The sequence below is a fragment of the Xiphias gladius genome, chromosome 19 (assembly GCF_016859285.1).
Source record: "Xiphias gladius isolate SHS-SW01 ecotype Sanya breed wild chromosome 19, ASM1685928v1, whole genome shotgun sequence".
Classification (NCBI taxonomy): Eukaryota; Metazoa; Chordata; class Actinopteri; order Istiophoriformes; family Xiphiidae; genus Xiphias; species Xiphias gladius.
Genome location: NC_053418.1, coordinates 15,012,497 through 15,031,940, shown reverse-complemented (window position 1 = coordinate 15,031,940; position 19,444 = coordinate 15,012,497). Strand labels below are relative to the sequence as shown.

The following is a 19,444-nucleotide window of genomic DNA, read 5'->3' as shown; positions in this document are numbered from 1 at the left end:
AATTTCTTCAACTTTTCGTGTTCCCTTTGAAAAGTTCTATATGAATATTGTGTATCTCTACAAATATAAATAATAATGTTAGTCATTATAATTGAAGGAGGAATCTTCTTATTCAGTTGGGCTCTGCAGTAGCGTTTTAAAGAGGCTGAATGTTAGATATGCCAGGTGTCCACAACTTCCTGGGGTGAAAACCTCGCCAAATTTCCTAACAAGCCACACAACGATCTGACACATTGCAGTAGGAAAAGAAAACAACTTCCTGCACTAATGTTTGGAAAACAAAAAAAAAAAAACACTTTTATATTTTCCCACTGACACATGTAGAACAAAACACTTATTTAAAAATGATCAGATGGGTCACATTTATTTGCCAGTGTGAAGGAAAAGTTGGTTTATCATTTATTCACTTTTGGTGATTCTCCTATAGAAGTTTCAAGGTCTCTCCCAGGAGCCGTAGACAGATGTTGTATGAGGCCAGGGAGGCCTACCTATTGAGCTGCCTGACGCCTTACCTTAAATGGAAATAAGCCAAGCTATGTCTGTCTGAGCTTTAATTCATGGCCAATGCATGGCCAGCGCATGAACATTATATATGTTTCTATCTTACTGGATAATGTGTTTGGGTTGAAGATAACCAATTGGGACTAAGTTCTTTGTCGCATGAAACACTATAAAGATTATTGTAAGACTCTATTGAGGCTCTCCTTTGACTTCTTGTGATATTGTAACTTACAATATATTTCACTTTAACCTTATCAGTGTTTTGTGTGTTTAATTGTGTTCAGCGTCTTTTGTAAAAAATCTACATTAGTCATTATATAACATTTTAATCAAAAGAAACAGAGAAAATATAGCAGTCATAGCAATCACGTGTTTTTCACAGCAGTTAATACAAAAGTTTGACACAAGAATCGTCCTTTCGTGTGATTAAAATGAAAATTATTCCATTCGACACAACAAAGAGAGCAAATATTAAAAGTCAAACCATGTCAGGGGGTTTCAACATTGTAGTTCTGTGTCAGTAATGTTTTAAGGACTTCATGTGAGTCAGCAGCAGGGTGAAGAAAGATTTCCTCCCACACAGGAAAATCTGATGTTCTGAGGTTTAGCTGTCTTTAGTCAGGCTGCTGCAGTGAGGAATTCTACACAATATTCTCCCTCCACGGACTGAGGTCAAAGGCAGAGATGTCCCCACATTTAGTGTAACCAGACTCTCTGAGCCTGTATTGGAAGGGCTGCTCTGGTACTTCAGTGATTCCAGTGTTGTCACAGATGATGCGGGCAAGTGACATCTGCTTCAGGGACTCCCTCTGAGCCTCAGTGAAGACTCCGTCGTTCTCCCACCAAAGTCTGAAATTGAAAGTTTGTTAATGTCTAAAACTGTGGCTAATGCAACTATCTCCACATCTTTAGTACATGTCTGTCAGTAATGTAATTTCAGGTCTGCTTCCTGTCTGCTTACCGGTCTCCCTGGCGGATCCTCTGGAACTGGGTGGCAATCAGGCAGGCAAAGAGGGGTCCCACTCTTCCTCCACGGACAAACGGCTCAGCCACTCCTCCCAGCCACACATCGATGTTGTCAGGTTTGCCATATAGATTAAGCAGGCCCCTGGCCAGTCTCCTATTTTTCAGAACGTTTGCGAGTTGTCTCTGATTTCGTGGTTGTGACAGCCCACAGAACTTACGCCATTTGTTGTAACCTAAAAGGGAGCACACCGTGACATTACTACAACGTGTATGTTCTCTAAAGCCTGCAAACACTCAGACACAGACATGATCCTAGAGATAAAAGTCAGAAAGTACACAGAAAGATAGTATCAGAGTAATACCAGGGAGTCCATGGTCTCTTCCTCGCTGCATGTTGAGAGAGGCCAGATCCAGCGCCAACTCAGTGGAGAATTTAAACAGCCTGTCCCTCAGTTCATCAGACATCATGTGATCCTGTGTGTTCAGCTTGGCCTGGCGACCCACCAACCCCCTCATGATTGGGTCCAATCCACCTGAAGAGCACAAGAGATCATTTAGGTTTGATCAGCTGCATTCATTCTCAGTTTAGGGAAGGACCGAGAAGGTAAGGATCTTGGCCATACCTTCAAAGATGACCCTCCATGGTGTGAAGAAGGCTTTGTGCAGCAGCGGGCTTGGGTAATCACGGTGCTCCTGGTATTTCTCATCAAGACGAAACATGAAAGGCTGAACCATCAGGTGAGCAAATCGGTAGGCAGCTGTGGCAAACACATTGGAGATGCTGGGGTCCACCTTTTCATCATAACCAGGGTAGGTGGACAGCTGCTTGGTAATGAAGTCGGGACCAACAATGTGGACCAAGTAGTCTCTGAAGGTGAGAACCTGAAAAACAAAAAGAGAATGAATTAACTGAACCGCACAAGGACGTACCACTCCTTCAAGCATTAATTGAATTGCAAGATTTGTGCTCTTCATGCAGCTACACCCCTCTCTAACCTGGAAGTATCCACCCATGATCTTGCGGGCCTCCTGGTAGAGTCTCTCTCCATCCCAATGGGGATTGAGTTTGGCCAGGGCACGTGCCAGACGGTTGTGCTCACGCATCAACAGTGTGTGTAGAGAGGTCAGACCAATGTTTTCATTGGCGCGCTCATCACCTTGGAGACAAAGGAGAAGGCATCTTGTAATAATCGCAATTAAAGGTTGTTTTACCTAAGCTGTAACTATGAAAACCACAACACGTGCTTAATGCTTGCGGTGGACTTTTTATGTCAGTGTTTTTGCTGCTACTCACCAGCCAGAAAGCAGGGCACCTCCTCAGCATCAACTTCATTAGTAATGCGGGTTCGTGTGGCACACATGTTGGCACTCATGTTGGTGAAGGGCAGGAGCTCACGGCCATTGTCAGTGTACTGTGTGTTGACCTTTAAAAGGCCCTCATCCGTGGTGAGGTTGCGCAGGAAGTGAGCTTTGGTATCGTCTGAACCGTACACCTGGCCTACATCAATGAAAGCTGTGAGAGAGTTCATCTGCTGACGGACATTTCTTGCTCCGAAGATGTGGCCGGTGTTGCCAGAACCGCAACCTGCTGCTGAGCGGAAGAAGGGCATGCACTCTTCTGTGTTTCTGCCGAAGCGGGGGTCTTGCCTGGGGATCTGTTTACATGACAAGAGGCAGTTAGCATTCAGTGTGTGTGTGGGCGTGTGCATGTTTGTGCTTTAGGTGTATTCACGTCTTTTCTCGTGTAATCCTATTAAACTGACCTCAATGGGGAAGCAAGGTTCTGTGCGTTCACAGCTCTTGTCACAGTCAATACCGTTACTGAATGACCGGATGACAGGAGAGTGAGGGGTGAAGGTCAGGTCGTGGTCAGTCCACTGGCCGAAGATTGTCACCAGGTGAGTGTAGAGTGGGTCGTTCTCCACATCGGCATTAGCTGTGCTCAGAATACGGTTGGACACATCCCTTACCTGGGGACAGGATGTAGACAATGAGCATCTTGGTAAAAAGGATTTATACATCTATCATTGTCAATTTTTCCTTTTACAAGTGAGAAAATACCCTAAGCATCACTGCAGATGTGATTAAATCATCGGTTTGTCAGTGTTCTGTATTGTTATCTTTTTACACCTTCTCAGGAGCACTTGCTGCATCTTTCCTGTACATTTCTTCTCATCCAGTTTGTACAGTATATTGCATACTATATATAGAATATATATATATATGATAATAAAGCAATACCAATGGCAGCAAACGTCCTTGGACTTTCCGCTTGGGGTCCCAGCCTTTAGGCAGAGAGATGCCATCCTGATACTCAGCAGGGAGCCAGCGGGTGAAAGGTATGTTGGAGGATCCCCAGCGTGTGTTTATTCTAAGAAAACATAAGTCCTTTATTATTTTTTCTTTGACTTGTACATGGGTGTACCATGCATGGCACGTAGACCTACCAGCATTTGATATTACTGGCAACATTTTCAAAACGGAATGTTAGGGCTCAAACTGTATACTCCCACTTTACTAGCTGCGGCAGCATGGATGACATTGTTTTAACCTCGTGAGTCTGTATGCGTGAGTGTATGTGTGTGTGTGTGTGTGTGTGTGTGTGTGTGTGTGTGAGAGAGAGAGAGAGAGAGAGAGAGAGTGTGTCATGGCAAACTGGAGACACCTTCTGTAGAGGGAACGACCACAGAGGCGATTTTGTTTACTTTGGCAGCTGATGGTCAGTCTGTCTATCCGTCTGTGGACATATTGCGTCACAATCGTGCGAGAGACAGTCATGAAACTTGACAGGTGTGTAGCTGAGATCAAAATGAAGACGATTGGTGTGGTCCGACCCATGAGTACTGAGCGCTCAGGTAATAATGTAGTAATAACTACTGTGTACTCATTGTTCGGAACATAGGCATGTTAAGGGTTATCGCGGCTCATGTAATCCCATCGCATGATGGTTTCTAGTCTACTTAATATCTGTATTTGTGCAATGAAAAGAAGAAAAAGTCAGAACTGGGAGGAAAGTCCTCGGCAAGATTCAGGTTGGTGCCAGGGGCAAAAAAATAAGCAGTCAATTAGCTGTGGACATGTTTGTGATTTGTTCCAGGCTCTTCCATTAAACCTAGAGTTGCTACTTAGCAGCTGCCTCACCCGTTGTTGCAGACGCTGCTTGCAGTGCGAAACGTGTGTAAGTTGGGAGTCGTCTTGCAAGAAGGGACACGATGTCGGGGAGAGCAGCCTGTCAGATCAGCGATGACCTGCAGATCCTCCTCAGAGATTAGATCTAATTAAAGGAAGCAGTGAAAAAATCAACTCAGCTGTTACCGACGTGCAAATAATTGTGGGGAAAGTTAGGAGAATATGTAAAGGCTACACACCAGTGGCATTGATGGAGCGTTTTTGACGGCTACCCAGAGACCTCTTGATCAGCTTCACAGCTATATCCATGTAGTCTGCAGCACGCACAGCACTACGGGTGGGACCAGCAGGCTGCTTCAGCAGCCGCAGGACGTCTGAAGGATTCGCCGCATTCCTCCTCACACGGTTAAGGCTCCTGTGTTGTGTGGAGAGGTCCGATTTGTCAGTATCTTCATTCAGAATATCTTCAGTATCGTTTTTATTAGACCGAAGTCGTTGCTTTTATTCAATTACTGACCATAAACAGCGGATCAGTGGATTTGTACACTCACTCTTTTCTAGAGTACTCATAAGCTGAGTCCACAGTGGCCTTTGCTCCAATCACAGCTTTTTCTATGACGCTTCTGCTCAAACGTGATGCTGTTGGCAAAAAAAAATAAATATCTTGCGCTCAATTTGCTCTCTCCTGTATGAAACACAATCCAGTCACCTTCCACTTTGGTTTCTTTGTTCTCCCATTCTTTCTTAATAATGATAGATTTATTTATTTTGATAAATTACTGAAGCGTGTTTTTTCTCTGCAAAATTTCTTTCAGGTGTAAAATGTCAAATCAGTAATTACAGCAAATCGCTTTTTTGAAAAATATACAGTAAGTATACAATAAATTCATATGTTCACCTCTGGTCTTCTATATTTATTTATTTTTTAATCAAAATGTAATCAACTGTAGTAAGAGACTATTTTATACACATTTATAATGACAGTATTTCATTTCATTTCATTTCATTGATATAATACTCACCAGCATTCTCGTGGCTTTGCAAACACAGGCAAAGACCTGCACCTACCAGGCACAAAAACCACTTCATCGCTGTAAAAGACAAGCACAGTGTGTACATTATAACCAAAACTGATGAGATACTGATTTGATTCTGACTTTTTTTTTTTTAAGTAAATACTTAGAAATATATAAGGAGGATGCCTGATTCTGCACTCCATCTTCTATCCACAAGCGTGAAGAAACACACATTAAAGTTAAAAAGTTCGACAAGAAGCATGGCCACAGTACCCGTGAAGTCCCGCAAATCCCAGGGTGATCCTCCAGCTGCAGCCAAGAGTCAATGCATTTTACAAGAATTTGTCGTCTATATATATAGCAGCATGACTTCTGTGGCAGGAGACACCCCTTTTGTTGACACCCTGGGCATCTTTTGTTCGAGCAGGTTCAAAGGAAATGACTATATTTTGCAGGAGAGTAAACAAATCACCAAAACCACGCTATCAGTCAAAATCTCTACATGATGCAGCTTTGTCGTGAAGAGGGTCTTTCGCGATAAAGCTTTTTTCCCCACTTGACAAGCAAACACACATGCAGCTCTTGTATATATATTGAATGATTTCATAGCTGCTGAAAGAAACCGGGGCTCCTCCCTGTAGAATCCTTTCAAACAAACCAAGTTTGACCATTGTACAGACAGTGGGGCATATCGAAGTGACTCCTGCCAACATGGTCCCAAAAAAATATTTTTTCATTTTTTTATCGAACCAGAATCGATTTACATTTTACAAGTGTGCAACAAAAGCACACAGTGTTTTCAATGAGCCAGACATCAATCTTTTAATAGTAGTTTTTTTTTTTTCATTATAAGACATAAACAGAATATCTATGATTATGTTATGTAAAAATCTGCCTTGCTTGAGTGGTCCACTGGTTTTTGAACATATCAGACAAAAAATGTAACATTTCAGATAAACTGTCTCGTAATTCCTGCAACTGCTTCATAATCTATGTAGATTGTTTTTAATCCGTTTTATGATATTTGGAAAGCAATATATGAATAATATGTATTATTTTAAAATTTATTTAAATTTCATTTAACATGAAGGGGAAACACGAGGGACTTTTTAAATCCTGCTGAACAAATATTTACCAACTGTCTAGTTGAATCACTCACATCTGTCAGGTACAAAAAACTTCCTGGTTTGGAGATTTACAGAGGAATTTTTTCAATTACGCCATTTTCAAGTAAGTCAAGGACACTAAACAAGTTCCTAAACAAAAGCTAAAAGTACAAAATGGTCGTTTAGGTTGGAGGACTTGGTGGTTTTCTCACTGACTCATTGAGCAAGCTATAGTGCTTCGATCTGGTTCACCTAAAAAAAGTCATTAGTCATCAGTTACAGTTGATACAGATCTTTGTTGCCCAAGAGCAGAAGACAACACACAACCACCCATTTGAAAGTTTTTGTATTGATTCTATAAAAATTACTTTACTGTTCTTGAAAGCACTACATGGTCTTGCATGAGATTACTTAACCAAAATGTTTTTAAAGTATGAAGGAAGTCCACTCGAGTTCTCTGCAATTAGCTGTTGAGTTTTCTGCAGGGCAGGACTAAAACCTTAAGTGCAGAAGCTTTTAGCTCTTGTGCTCCAAGTAGTTTGAACAACCTGTCACAAGGATCTGAATGTTGACATCTTTTAACTTCAATTTTACCTTTCATAGCTCGTCTGGCATTTATTTCTTTCCTTTTAATCCTCATCTTTAAATGGTTTTTAATGTCTTTTGCCTTATTTATCTGTTTAAACTAAACAAAACATGAATTTTATTTCTTTGTTTTTATTTGTATGTGTTTTAATATATGTAATTCAGCATTTACCTCAACCATTGCATGCATCATTCTCCCAGTGTTTTACTGTTTATGGTTCTACTTCCTCAGTTCGTCAGGTACATTTGATCTCTACTATACCATATGAATATCTTGCATGAATGAAGTCATGTCCATGCAATAATCATATTATTTTGCTTTGTTTTTTTATTGGTGACAGTTGGATACATTTTATAGAGGGAAAATATGAATTATTATTCACCCGTTTTAACTGTCCTTATTTTCTATTTTATTTTACTCTTTTAATTCCTATTGATATGTAATTTTCTTATGTGTCTTAATGCCTTTTTATGTCTGTGAATGTCATTGAATTGCTTTATTGTTGAAAAAATTGCTTTGTTGTTGAAAAGTCCTTTGCAAACAAACCCTTCTTTTAACAAGAGTAGAATAAATGCTCAAGGCCGAGTTTAAATTTACAGTTGAAGTGCTCACTTACAAATCAGGTAAATAAAAGTGTATACTAAAACACAGCATGCACACTTTTCATTTACTTGTTAGGTTTTAGACTTAACAAATCGTTTCATACTAGCTACTGAATTTTATTTTCCTATTCTGCTTGTGCTATTCATTACATAATACTTCCTCAAAGCCATAAAAGTATTCAATCAGAGACACCAGGCATAACTAGCCTGACATTTGTTCAGGCATGTGGCCTCTCTGGTTTTGTTACTTCACTGCATGAAAAGCTCGTGGTAAAAATTACAGCATGTGTATGCCAATTACACGTGACATAAAACGGTATTACGAAGAAGAGCCCAAAATTAAATGAATGCTGTAGCTTTATGTAAAAAGCCTTGTTGTTGTATAGTCTAAGCAGAGCTATGATGCCAGACTACTGAACACTGAATACTTGTTAGCAGTAATAATATACAATAGTTATTAACAGATTTTATTTGTAAACTTTTGTCAAGTTATCTGTTCAGTAATTGTTTTATAGTGTTAAGCTGGTAATGTTTAAGTATCTACTGACGGTGATTAGTAATGAATTTATTTTTTTTTTTGTTTTTAAAAAAGCATTTTTATCAGATGCGTGGTTTCCATGTGCCATATTTACAGGGTGTCATTAGCATGGCCATGAATCGTGAGGTCTTTTCTGTTGCTTTAAATGTATATTACTGCCACTAAGGATACACTGATCTTAAAATGATCCATTTTTTTAGATTTAAATTAAAAATGTGAGAAACTTTTTGAGGCCGGGTCACAGGTCTAAAACACACAGTGTGATTTATGGAGGTGGATGTCTGCTAGTTTTTCATTACCTTTCACTGTTGAGATGGAGAACGCATTTTTCTAACTGTGTGACATCGAGCGCCGCTTGGAATTTGTTTCGGAGACTCCTCCTTGTGCTGACTGATGAACACTGATGTGTTTACTCACATCAGCATTGTTAACTCACTTCCGCGTTGATGAAAAGTAACTATGTACATGTACTCTAGTACTGTACTTAATAGCAGTTTTGAGTATTTCCATTCTATTCTACTTTATAGGGAAATATTGTACTTTTTACTCCGGTACAGATATTTGAGAGTGTTGGATACTAGTCACTTTGCAGATTAAGATTTTAAAGACAAAATATATGACCAGTTTATAAAATATCTTGTCTTGTTTTCAAATAAACTACCCATTAAACATTAGAATTATCCACCATGAACTGCTGCAACATTAATTTTCTGTTAACGTGTTAACTCATCCTTGTAGTAATAATCCCAGAAATGTGATTTTTGGAGTTGCTGCTTTCTTGTTTGCTTCTTTGCTTGTTTGAGTTTTGATAATGTAACAGTCTGAAACAGGTCGTTCTTTGCACTTACCACTGTTACTTCTGATACTTAGACAGAATAAGCCACGGAAAAAGTGCAAGCTTTTATCTGAAGCCATTTTTTAGCCAGGCTGGATTTGATTTTAAATAATCTGTTAATCAATAATTATATAACCCACAAAGTGAGGATCTCTTGTGCAAAAAACACACACTTTTGTTGACTTTTTCTCATATATGATGGTAACCATTTGTTAATTGTGCTCTACATGGTCATATTTCAACTTGCATCATCTCAGCAGTTAACAATTATGGCAACATTTTTGATTTGCTAACATGCATTGTCTGCCATAATTCATTAGGTAGCCTACCTAAATAAAAAAAAAATCAAATATTCTTGTATTTTCTTTGGTATGCAGCCTTAGTCAACGCAATCTGCAAGAAATGTCATTTTCAGTTGGAGTTCAGTCTTGGAGCTTATCGATTAGTCAATCGCTTTTATGTTGAACTGTTATAAGGTATGCCAACTGACACGCGAGACATGTTTTGTCTGAGAGCCACTGAACACAGCAGGCTCTGAGTCACTCATGGACCTCACGACCTCGCCCGGGGGAGGCCTCTGCAGGGGTGGGGAATGCGGTCCGGGCAGAGGCTGACTGGCAGCAGTGCCTTTGCGCTTCCACGTCAAGGTACCGCTGGCTAAACCTAATGCCGAGGAGATCACACGGGCCGACCAGAAGGCTCTTTGGCAACTGGCGCACAACTTTCCCCTCAGACACGAGGATACACCACAAAAGTGATTACATTCTACTGTAGGCTATGATTACCAGCTCCCTATCCCTCCCATTCCGGCTATTCAGTGACAATTGCAATTACAATGATCGTAACACTTCCCATCGAGCAGTTGGTATATGGCAGCCAGGTCTCACTAAATGGCGTTTGACTGGCACGCCAAGTGACCTAAGGTGTCTGGCGAGTAGATTCACGCGATGCCGTTTCTCCTCTGATTAACCCCTAACCTCCCGGTAAATGACATCAACATGACACAGTTGCGGTTTGTTTGTCGTGTATTTACAGCAACAGAGCGCAGTACAACAAAGTCCCGGGAAATTCCATGAAAGCCAGAGGCGCGTTTAAATGAAAACGGTGTGGATTCGTGATGAATCGGTGATTCGCATCGTGTAACAATTGCAGTTTCACTTCACCAGAAATATTTGTGAAGTCTTGGTTGTATTACATTGGCTTTGAGGACTTTTGTTTGTTTTGGTTCTCTTAATTCCTTATTCTTATATATATATATGAGTATGTGTGTGTGTGTGTGTGTGTGTGTGTGTGTGTGTGTGTGTGTGTGTGTGTGTGTGTGTGTGTACTGTTCAAACACCCTGTATCTAAAAACAGCCTAACTCCAAATGATTGCTATTAAACTGGACAACACCCACTTAAATGTATTACTTGAATGCCATTCAAATTAATTTGTGTCGCTTGACCTATTTTTCAATTATTCGAAACCGCTGGCAGTAAATCTGGCGGCCCGAGGTAAACACACTGTGCCCTCTGTGACAGAGAAATTCCCTACGTTGCCTCAGTCTCTCTGCCCACCAGCGACGAGTGTCTCTGAGATCAGACGGAGGGGGTTCCAGGACCTCCGCTCGCTAACGCCACCTCGAGCCTGGCACGACCAGGCGGACTGTGGCGTGGCCTCGGCTGCGACGGAGCCAACAGAGCGGGGCGTCTCCTCCTCGTCAGCCGCACAAGGTGTGCCCTCGGTCACCCCGCCGGGTAGTAATCGCTTGGTTGGAAGGGAGTCAGTGAGCGCGGTATGCAGGAGGAAATCGGAGATGCCGAAATGGAAAAGTCACTTTCTAGGAGGGCCGGGTCTGTCAATGCCAAAGAGAAATGTCATCCGTCACAATCAAATGAGGCTATCATTTGGTGATATTCGGTACAGATATACCACTGTTACTTCTACTACTCTGTCTTTCCAGGAATAGGTTAATAGTGTTTGTAGATTTTGATGGGGCCGATGCTTTCACTGTTATACTCAGGGCTATTTGGGGAAATGGATTAGTAGACAAACGATACGTGATAATAGAAACGATGCACTTTTCACTTTCAATACAGTCCAAAAAGTACACATTGCCCGTTCGCAGTGAAATGCATTTAAATCGGGAGATTGGGGTTTCCATGGGGAGAGGGGCTGCTTGGATCTGACGATAATGTAACACAAAGTACAAAAAGTTTTCTTTAAAAATGTTATGGCACCTTTATGATAGTGGCTATATGATGAAAAATAAGACCCTGTCTTGCAAACAAGAAGTTAGAGGGTGTCATGCTTTCACTTTCAATGAATGTAACATTGGCTCTAGATAACAGATGCATCTTTGATAAGATTTGGAGATGATTTTGTGTTGCAGTAAGCCTATATCATGTATAATTTCACAGTCTCCTAACATAACTAGTGTGTGCTGTTGAGGGGTTTTGTCATTATTGTGCGTGTGTGTTTGCTTGTTCCCTCAGGTATGAATTCTGTCCATCTACAGGTTGAGTCTCTCTCAACTCTGACATTGTCAAGGCTTCTTTTGTTCCTCTATGCATGTTTCTTTCGGGTACACTGCAGATGGAATGGGAAAGTCCAGCAGATTGTTGTGTTTCTTCGTGTATGGTCTGTTTCACAATATTAAAAAGAAACACCTACCAGCTCTTTCTTATCTGGCTGAAGCAAAGCCGACTGTACCTAAGAGAAGGGGGACCCACTGTACTTGTTACTTCTGTTAGTTCCATTTGATTTGTTTTTCAGTATCTTTGCAAAAAGATCCTGTCAAAAAGCATTTTTATCTAGGTTCACATTATTATAATGTGCATATTATGTTCTACTAAAAAAATACATAAAATGTATTTTATGTTAATATTTGTGGAATTCATTCATTTAGTTTAGTGCAAGCAGGTACACAGGGCAGCCTTAAACTCTGCAGAGCTATTTAATAATGTAAAGGCCAGATTTTCTAGCTAGTTCTGCATGCTGCATGCTTTGGATGAGATTTTGAAACAATGCTTCATTCTGTTAATTGATATAGTTGTGTATATAGCATATAAGAAGAAGGAACATAAGGATTTGATCTTGTCTTTAGGGAACCTCTATGGTATTTCAGCATTACAAAATACTGATTATGAATATGCCTTTGCCAAGAAACACATTCTATTAATTCACTATAAAAATACATATATGTAAAAAAAAAAAAAACCATACACAGTATTTATGTGTGTCAATGCTGTGTGTGTGTGTTTGTGTCTGTGAGTGTATGTCTGTATATGTATGTATATAAGAGAGGTGCTGTAAATGTATGTAAATGTAATAAAAGTTACAGTGTGAACTACAGAAACACAGTGGAAATTTAAATATTGCCTCACTATTGTTGAAACCTTTTAGTAGACAAGAGAAAGCATCACTAATTGTCACAAACAGAAACAGACAGGTAGATAGATTATGATGATGAAGATTTTTGTTTTATTCATATATATATACATATATATGAATAAAACACACACATGCACACACAAATTTTTATACATGATTTAAAAATGCGCTGGAAATTGGGACAAAGATGCATCATTTTGCAATTTCCTTCATAATGGGAGTCAGGATGCAGCTCAAATCCATGTAGGTCTGATGGGGTCAACAAAAATTCTCCTCAGTTTCATGCAGCATTTCTAAAAGTGAAACGTAGATTTATTTGCTACTTGTTTTTGAGGTTCCGCTTTTGTGTAAGTAACTAGATCTGGAATTCTGTGTGGATAAATGCAAGGTGCATAGTTTCCTGAAGAGTAACACGTCAGCTGGAAACAACACGTAATCACCCAGGCTCAGGTAAATAAATAGCTGCACGCTGTCACGCTAAAGATACAGTGTTTTTTTTTCTATCTCTGCTCGTCACTGAGCTGTGTTTCAAGTCAAGTGAAACACCATTTAGTTCAATCCTGCCAAGACAAGTTCAACAGGTTTGAGGACTCATAGTGAACAGATAGCCTATTAAACATATGTCCTAACAGAGACACCCTTAAATACAATGCAGGGCAATAAATATTGACTAGGTTCTTCAGAAAATTACATCACAGAAAATTGGATGAAGGTTGTGGCTTGACACGCTACTGTGTTTGATTGCATAAAATTTCACGGGTAATTGCATCTGTATATTTTTTGTTTTCATAACATTGTCATTAACTAGCTACTGCATCACCCCAATCCTTCCATGAGATTGAGTAATTGATGGATTTTATTTTATTATTATCATTTTTATTCTATTATATGCATCCAACATAGAGAAAAGAGAGCTGCACGTACAATAAAAGTGGTTTTTTTGTCACTCTTGACCTTCATCGGGGAAAAGGGAGTTTCAAGCCCTGCAATGATATAAAATAGAGCTACACCTATGGCTTTTCATGCAAGACAGTACACATGGGAAATGCAGTTCACAATTGTAGGACCAAATAAAAAGGAAGCTCCAAAGACACAACATACCACATAACCGAGGATTAATCAATAAAGAAAGCAATAAAGAATCAAAACTATTAGAAATACACAGTCAGTCCACCCACACACGGCTATCGGTGCTCACTGGTGGCCTTTCTTTCTTTGAAGAAGCTTTGAAGAAACTATAAATATTTTTTGAAATGAGATACATGCATAATATCTGACAGATTGCCAGCTTTGTCATTCCAAAAGAGCCTTTGACTTGTCACTTTGCTCACCATGAGGTTCACTGCGTTGAAGGCGACATCATGCCCACAACCAGGACCTTTTTTTTTAAATTGTCCAATAGACATTCAGCAATAACACAATACGGCTGATGTGACTGACTCAAATCAGACTTTAAAAAAATACATATATATTTTGTGAAGTTTGGTTTCCTATGTTTTCTTCTTCTTCTTTGCTTATTTTTTTCTTTCTGAATATTTTCCACCAAAGTTTCCTCCAAAATACAAAAGTGCTTTATTTCCTGCATTGAACACTTCAGTTATACCAAGTAACAGGTATCTGTAATATATCCACAATTTGTAATACTACTTAACTTCACCCTCTGTGCATTTTCTATACATTGGTGAGCTGTTCCATACACATTTCAAGTGGATCCAGTCAGATCATTTGGAGTATAGGGGCCGTTGTCAAGATGTTTCCTGAGAGCTGTCAAAGATCTCAAGACTTTTAAAGCAAATCTTCAAACCCAATATCTGGATAATCCAAATCAGTTCTTTGACGTCAGCAAGATTGCTACAAGCAGTTCTCACTTTATGCATCATGTAAGCAGAACGACTACACACAGTATTTAAAGTAGGGGCAGTATTGTGCACAGCATCAATATGCAACCGAATGCAACAGCCTTATACGTGAATTTAACAAACATGAGCAAATCTCTATTCTACAACTTGTAGCCTGCAGATAAGACTGTCAACTAAAAAATGTGCGTGCTGCGTGCACTGACAGGAATTTCAGTGTTTCCCGAAACACTGACATTCCTGTCAGTGTTTCAGTGTTTCCTGAAACAAATTCTACTCTACTACTCTACTTCAGATTTGGGATGCTGTATGAAGATGATGGTTTTTTCCCTAATTCTTAGTTTTCAGCCTTAATAAGTATGTCGCATTGCTTTTGCCATACATATTGTTTGTGTATGTGACGAATTGAACATACAGTCCTTTAGTACATGAATCCAAAAGTCTGTGGCTGTACTTAACTCACTTTTAAGAAACAACATTCTGTAGGGAGCAAACTGTTTATTTCTCCAGCTCTGCTGCCATCTATTGATCACTTCAGAAGCCTTCATGAACTGTTATTTGCTGATATGAGTTGTGGACTTCATTTCAGCAAAAGAATTACAAATGATTTCAGGCATATTGCTCTTTGCTTAGACCCTAGACAATATGCAAACCCCGGGTGTGTGCAGCAAGGAGTAAAAAGCCCCCAAGTAAGTAAATATTTTATCTACATATGCCTGAGCCCACATAGCCTACGTTTTGTCTGCATTGTTATTAAAAAAAAAAAAAGATTAATACAGTCAGAATGGTACAGACAGTATCAATTATTTGCCCCACAGCGCCTGCGCTTTACATCCAGCGTTCTGATTGGGTGAGACGATTAACCTCTATTTCCGGTGCGACCCAAACAGCCGCATTGCTGCCATTGTAACGAAGACCGTCCGCGCCCCGTATCGTTTCCTTGCTGCCTCACACCATGTCAGCATCTGGGTTCGTGCTGGCGGTCCTCGCCGCGTCTCTGTGTCCCGGTAAGATGAGGCTGTCGTGACAGAGACATTAATGTCTGCGTCACTGTCACCTGACCGCTCGCCATTAATTCTGTGGTCATAGATCAGGTTGTTATTATGTGTGATTTATGGAGAAATTACAATCACTGCAGAAAGAATGTAGATATATTCCGATATATATTCTGAAATATTAAAATAAAAAATGTGCACCTTTTACATTTTTACTGTGTGTATCATTTCTCTTTGCGTTTGGGGGTTTAAAGGAGACTCCAGGTTCATCACAGACCCTTTGTCGCTCATCAACCGGAAATCTCTGGTAATCCTGACGTTTATCTCCTTTATTCCTGTACTTTCCTCTATTATCACGGTTTTGTCAAATCAAACCAATATATTGAATTGGTTGAATTCATTTTAAAATAATACACAATGATACAAAATGATACATAAACATACTGTACTGTACTAATGTACCAACTGTGACAAAGTCGCAGTCACATCATCTTTCTGAGCATGTATGTTTGTTTAAAATAGTAAAAGCCAGTGTATTTATTGGTTAGAGGTGATTTTTTTTTTGCCGCCTGCAGTCACTGGGCTTCAGTGACAAAATTTTCCTTGCAGTATTAAAAAGTGCACACAGTAAGGGCAAGTCTTGCTTTATGTTTGGGTGAAATTGTTTTAACGTGACTGTGACTCTGCTCTAAATAATTATATCACTGTGGCTTCTCCTTATTAGACAGTGGCCCTCTGCTCAGAATGCAGCCAGATCATCCAGCTCTCTGCCAACATGATTTCCAGCAGAGACACTAAGGTGAGGATCTTGGTGATTCCCTCACTGCGCTTTTTCACTTTACTTTCATTTCACTTTACTTTACTGACCACACGGGTTTGGGGAATTGCTTCATATGGAAACTGGCAGCCACACCCAGCAGCTGGGATCCCTGCAATATCTTAAAAAGTTGAACCTAAAACGGATGTTTATAAGAAGGTCATTGGCCACCAATGACATGTCAGGGCATTGAAATGTGACTTTCATGACAAAAGTTTAGGTTTGTTAACCTATTTCGCATGTGCTTGTACTTAAAACAAAATGGGTAAAATTGGTGTCTATTTGTGTAGAAAAACACATTCAGCTGTTTTCAACACAAGAAGACACCCGCTGTCTTTGCCACAACATAGACAATCCACTAATTACTGCGCCTTTGCAGGAGACTGTATATGAAACCTTGCATGCTCTCTGCCAGCGGCTCCCAAGAGAACAGGCATCGGAGTGTGATTCACAGGTAAAGACGTATTTGCCCAAAGTCCTGCAGCAAACACCTGGTCACCTGGTGAGTTTCTTTTTAGACACATGGAAAAACAATTAACCCTGTGGCCTTCAGAGAAGACTTTTAATGTCCGCTCATATGTGTCTTTGTAGAAACCAGGGGAGACCTGTACGACTTTTGGACTTTGTGCTGCCCACAAGGAGGAAGAACTGCTGAAACTTCCCCACCATGCCACCAATAAAGACATATCCAGTTCTACGCTTGGCACAGCTATTAGTAGCCATGTTAGTATGAAAATGCAGAGGTGGAATGTGAATGAAAGTTAAGCTGCAACTTTTTTATTTGTATTATGTAAATGGCCCTCTTATCAGCTAATCCTCTCTCTAGGAGCAGTTCAGCCCAGTTTGCAGCCTGTGTTTGTTTATCATCAAGAAACTGGAGACCCTTCTGCCCCAAAATATGACTGAGGTGACTTTTTTTTTTCGTGTCACCACGGGTTGCTTGAGGCACATATCCTTCACCATACATTACTTTGTGTAAATGTCACTATCTTCTCTGTCGTGCCCTGCAGGATGCTTTAATGAAGCTCATGGAAGAGGTCTGCGATCTTGTACCTCAGAGCTACAAGGACCAATGTGATGATTTCATCAGCAAATATGGCGTACAGATAGTTGAATTCCTCTTATCGTCTGCTGCACCCCACACAATATGTACCCTTTTGCACCTCTGTGTGTTCAAGGAGCAGCCTCTTCCAGGTCAGTCACATGTTCATCGTGAATAAAATTGGTCATCATGAGTTTTAGGCTGGACCTGAACCTCAGATGTCCTCATTGTTACAAAGTTTACACTCTACCGATTTCCCAGAGGTGTTCTTCCCCTCCGACTGCGAGTCGTGCCGCACGCTGGCTTTGCTGAGCCGACTGCACCTGGGTCTTAACTCCACCGAAGCCCAGACTTCCTCTTTCCTGCAGTCTGTGTGTGTCCATTACCCCAATGCCATCCCTAAGGTCTGACCCTCAGCTCCTACTAACACTAAATATTCCTATGTACTCCCAACTAACAAAATCCCTAACAGATCACTATAACTTCCAAATCTTTTAAGTTTAAGCCAGCCAACATATTTTGTCTGTGTCCACACTGTTATGTAATTGCTCAGCTGATTACACCTTATGCCTCTACATGTCCTTTTATTTTATGCTTTTACATATTACAACAGGTCACTCATTGTTTATTGCTTATATTAAGAGTCTTCAGTGACGTAAGCAGTTTTTAATCAGGTAGACTAAGAAAAGAAAATCTTTGTCACTATTTGCATGAAAAACTGTTGAGTAACTCTCATGCTCTTTTCAGTGTGAGGCTTTCACCAAAATCTATGGCTCCCGACTGCAGGTTTTGGGAGACCAGATGGCTGTTCCACATGCTTGTGAAGTAAGAATGAGCTTAAGAGGAAACTCTTATATCCAAAGGTCTTAATGCAGTATTACAGATCCACAAGAGGATATTTCTGTAGTAATTTAATCTGCTTTCTTATATTAAAAAGAGACATCTTCACCAGGGTTGAAATTAGCACAGACTGACATGAATTGTATCACTAACAGTTGCACACTTCTTTTGGTGACTAAAGAATTTACAATCATCGGTTGATCTAATAACATAATGTACAACAGCACGACAAGCCCTAGTCCACGCAACACCAGTCATGAACACAGTGTAGCCACTTGAATGCTCACGTACCTGTACACATATCATTCTTTGGTCTGGTTCAAAATTCTCAGGATCTTTTATAGTCTGATCTGTCCCGCAGAGAGCAGATCTGTGCATTGCCTCCAAGAAGTCGGATCCTCTGGGAAAGAATCATTGTACTTGGGGACCCAGCTACTGGTGCAAAGACGTTGAAACTGCTCATAAGTGTGGTGTAAGTTAAAGTCAGTCAATTATTGCTAGTTGAACTGATAAAAGGTATGCACAGGTCTTTTTCCATCATCTGAAAATTACAGTGTGCAACATGCTTGTTTTTCAATTGACATCAGCTGTACTGGCTACCTATAGTCAGGTAGTCCCTTCTCCCCTACAGTGACCTGTACAGTACTACTTGATACAATTTAAAGTAGTAGTGTGATTTTTTAGATAACTTCAGTTTCTTTTTCGTATCCTGTGTATTTCCTCTCTACAGAACCAGGCCTTCTGTGAGAAATACATCTGGTTGAAGAACGAATGAACAAACCAAACTGCCTGCAACTCTGAAGATATTTGCACACAAAGAACCACTTCCTTTTTGAAAATTATTACACTTATCAACAGATTGTTTTATAAATGTATTGCAGTGCAGTGACTTTTTTTTTTTTTTTTCAAACTTTTTGGGGAAATTATTCATCCCATATGCAATATTTCGATTTGCATGAGGTCATTAGGTAAACTGTCACAAGACTGGTGCTAGGATTCAGTCTGAAACATCAGTTTCTACAGCAGTTAACAGTTTTGTGAAGTGTTATTCTGTACTTTACAATATGTATGTCTTTATGATTGTGAAAAATAATGAACTCTCAGTATGTATTAAAGACAGTTTGAACAATTGACCAGTCAACTCGAAGGCAAAGTTGCTTATCCTGTTGTCTTATTGCTGTTCTATGAGCCCATTTTACAAATAACCACATCAAATTGCTAAAACTAAATTAAAATTAAAGG

The 19,444-nt window shown here is 39.9% G+C and overlaps 2 protein-coding genes across 2 annotated transcripts; one reads left to right on the top strand and one right to left on the bottom strand.

Moving 5' to 3' along the window:
• Positions 1 to 1,142: 1,142 nt before the first annotated feature.
• Positions 1,143 to 5,688, bottom strand: LOC120805428 (eosinophil peroxidase-like). The gene is made up of 12 exons (XM_040155647.1): positions 5,619 to 5,688; positions 5,148 to 5,235; positions 4,836 to 5,011; positions 4,609 to 4,741; positions 3,709 to 3,838; positions 3,231 to 3,437; positions 2,762 to 3,122; positions 2,464 to 2,624; positions 2,091 to 2,349; positions 1,830 to 2,000; positions 1,463 to 1,700; positions 1,143 to 1,350 (listed from the first exon to the last, which is right to left on the bottom strand). The coding sequence occupies exons 1-12, from the start codon at positions 5,683 to 5,685 to the stop codon at positions 1,143 to 1,145; spliced, it is 2,199 nt and encodes a 732-aa protein (XP_040011581.1). The 5' UTR covers positions 5,686 to 5,688.
• A 9,682-nt stretch (positions 5,689 to 15,370) lies between these two features.
• Positions 15,371 to 19,407, top strand: sftpbb (surfactant protein Bb). The gene is made up of 11 exons (XM_040155477.1): positions 15,371 to 15,515; positions 15,758 to 15,810; positions 16,228 to 16,302; positions 16,700 to 16,822; positions 16,912 to 17,043; positions 17,147 to 17,227; positions 17,331 to 17,514; positions 17,624 to 17,766; positions 18,110 to 18,187; positions 18,564 to 18,674; positions 18,933 to 19,407. The coding sequence occupies exons 1-11, from the start codon at positions 15,464 to 15,466 to the stop codon at positions 18,975 to 18,977; spliced, it is 1,077 nt and encodes a 358-aa protein (XP_040011411.1). The 5' UTR covers positions 15,371 to 15,463; the 3' UTR covers positions 18,978 to 19,407.
• Positions 19,408 to 19,444: the final 37 nt, after the last annotated feature.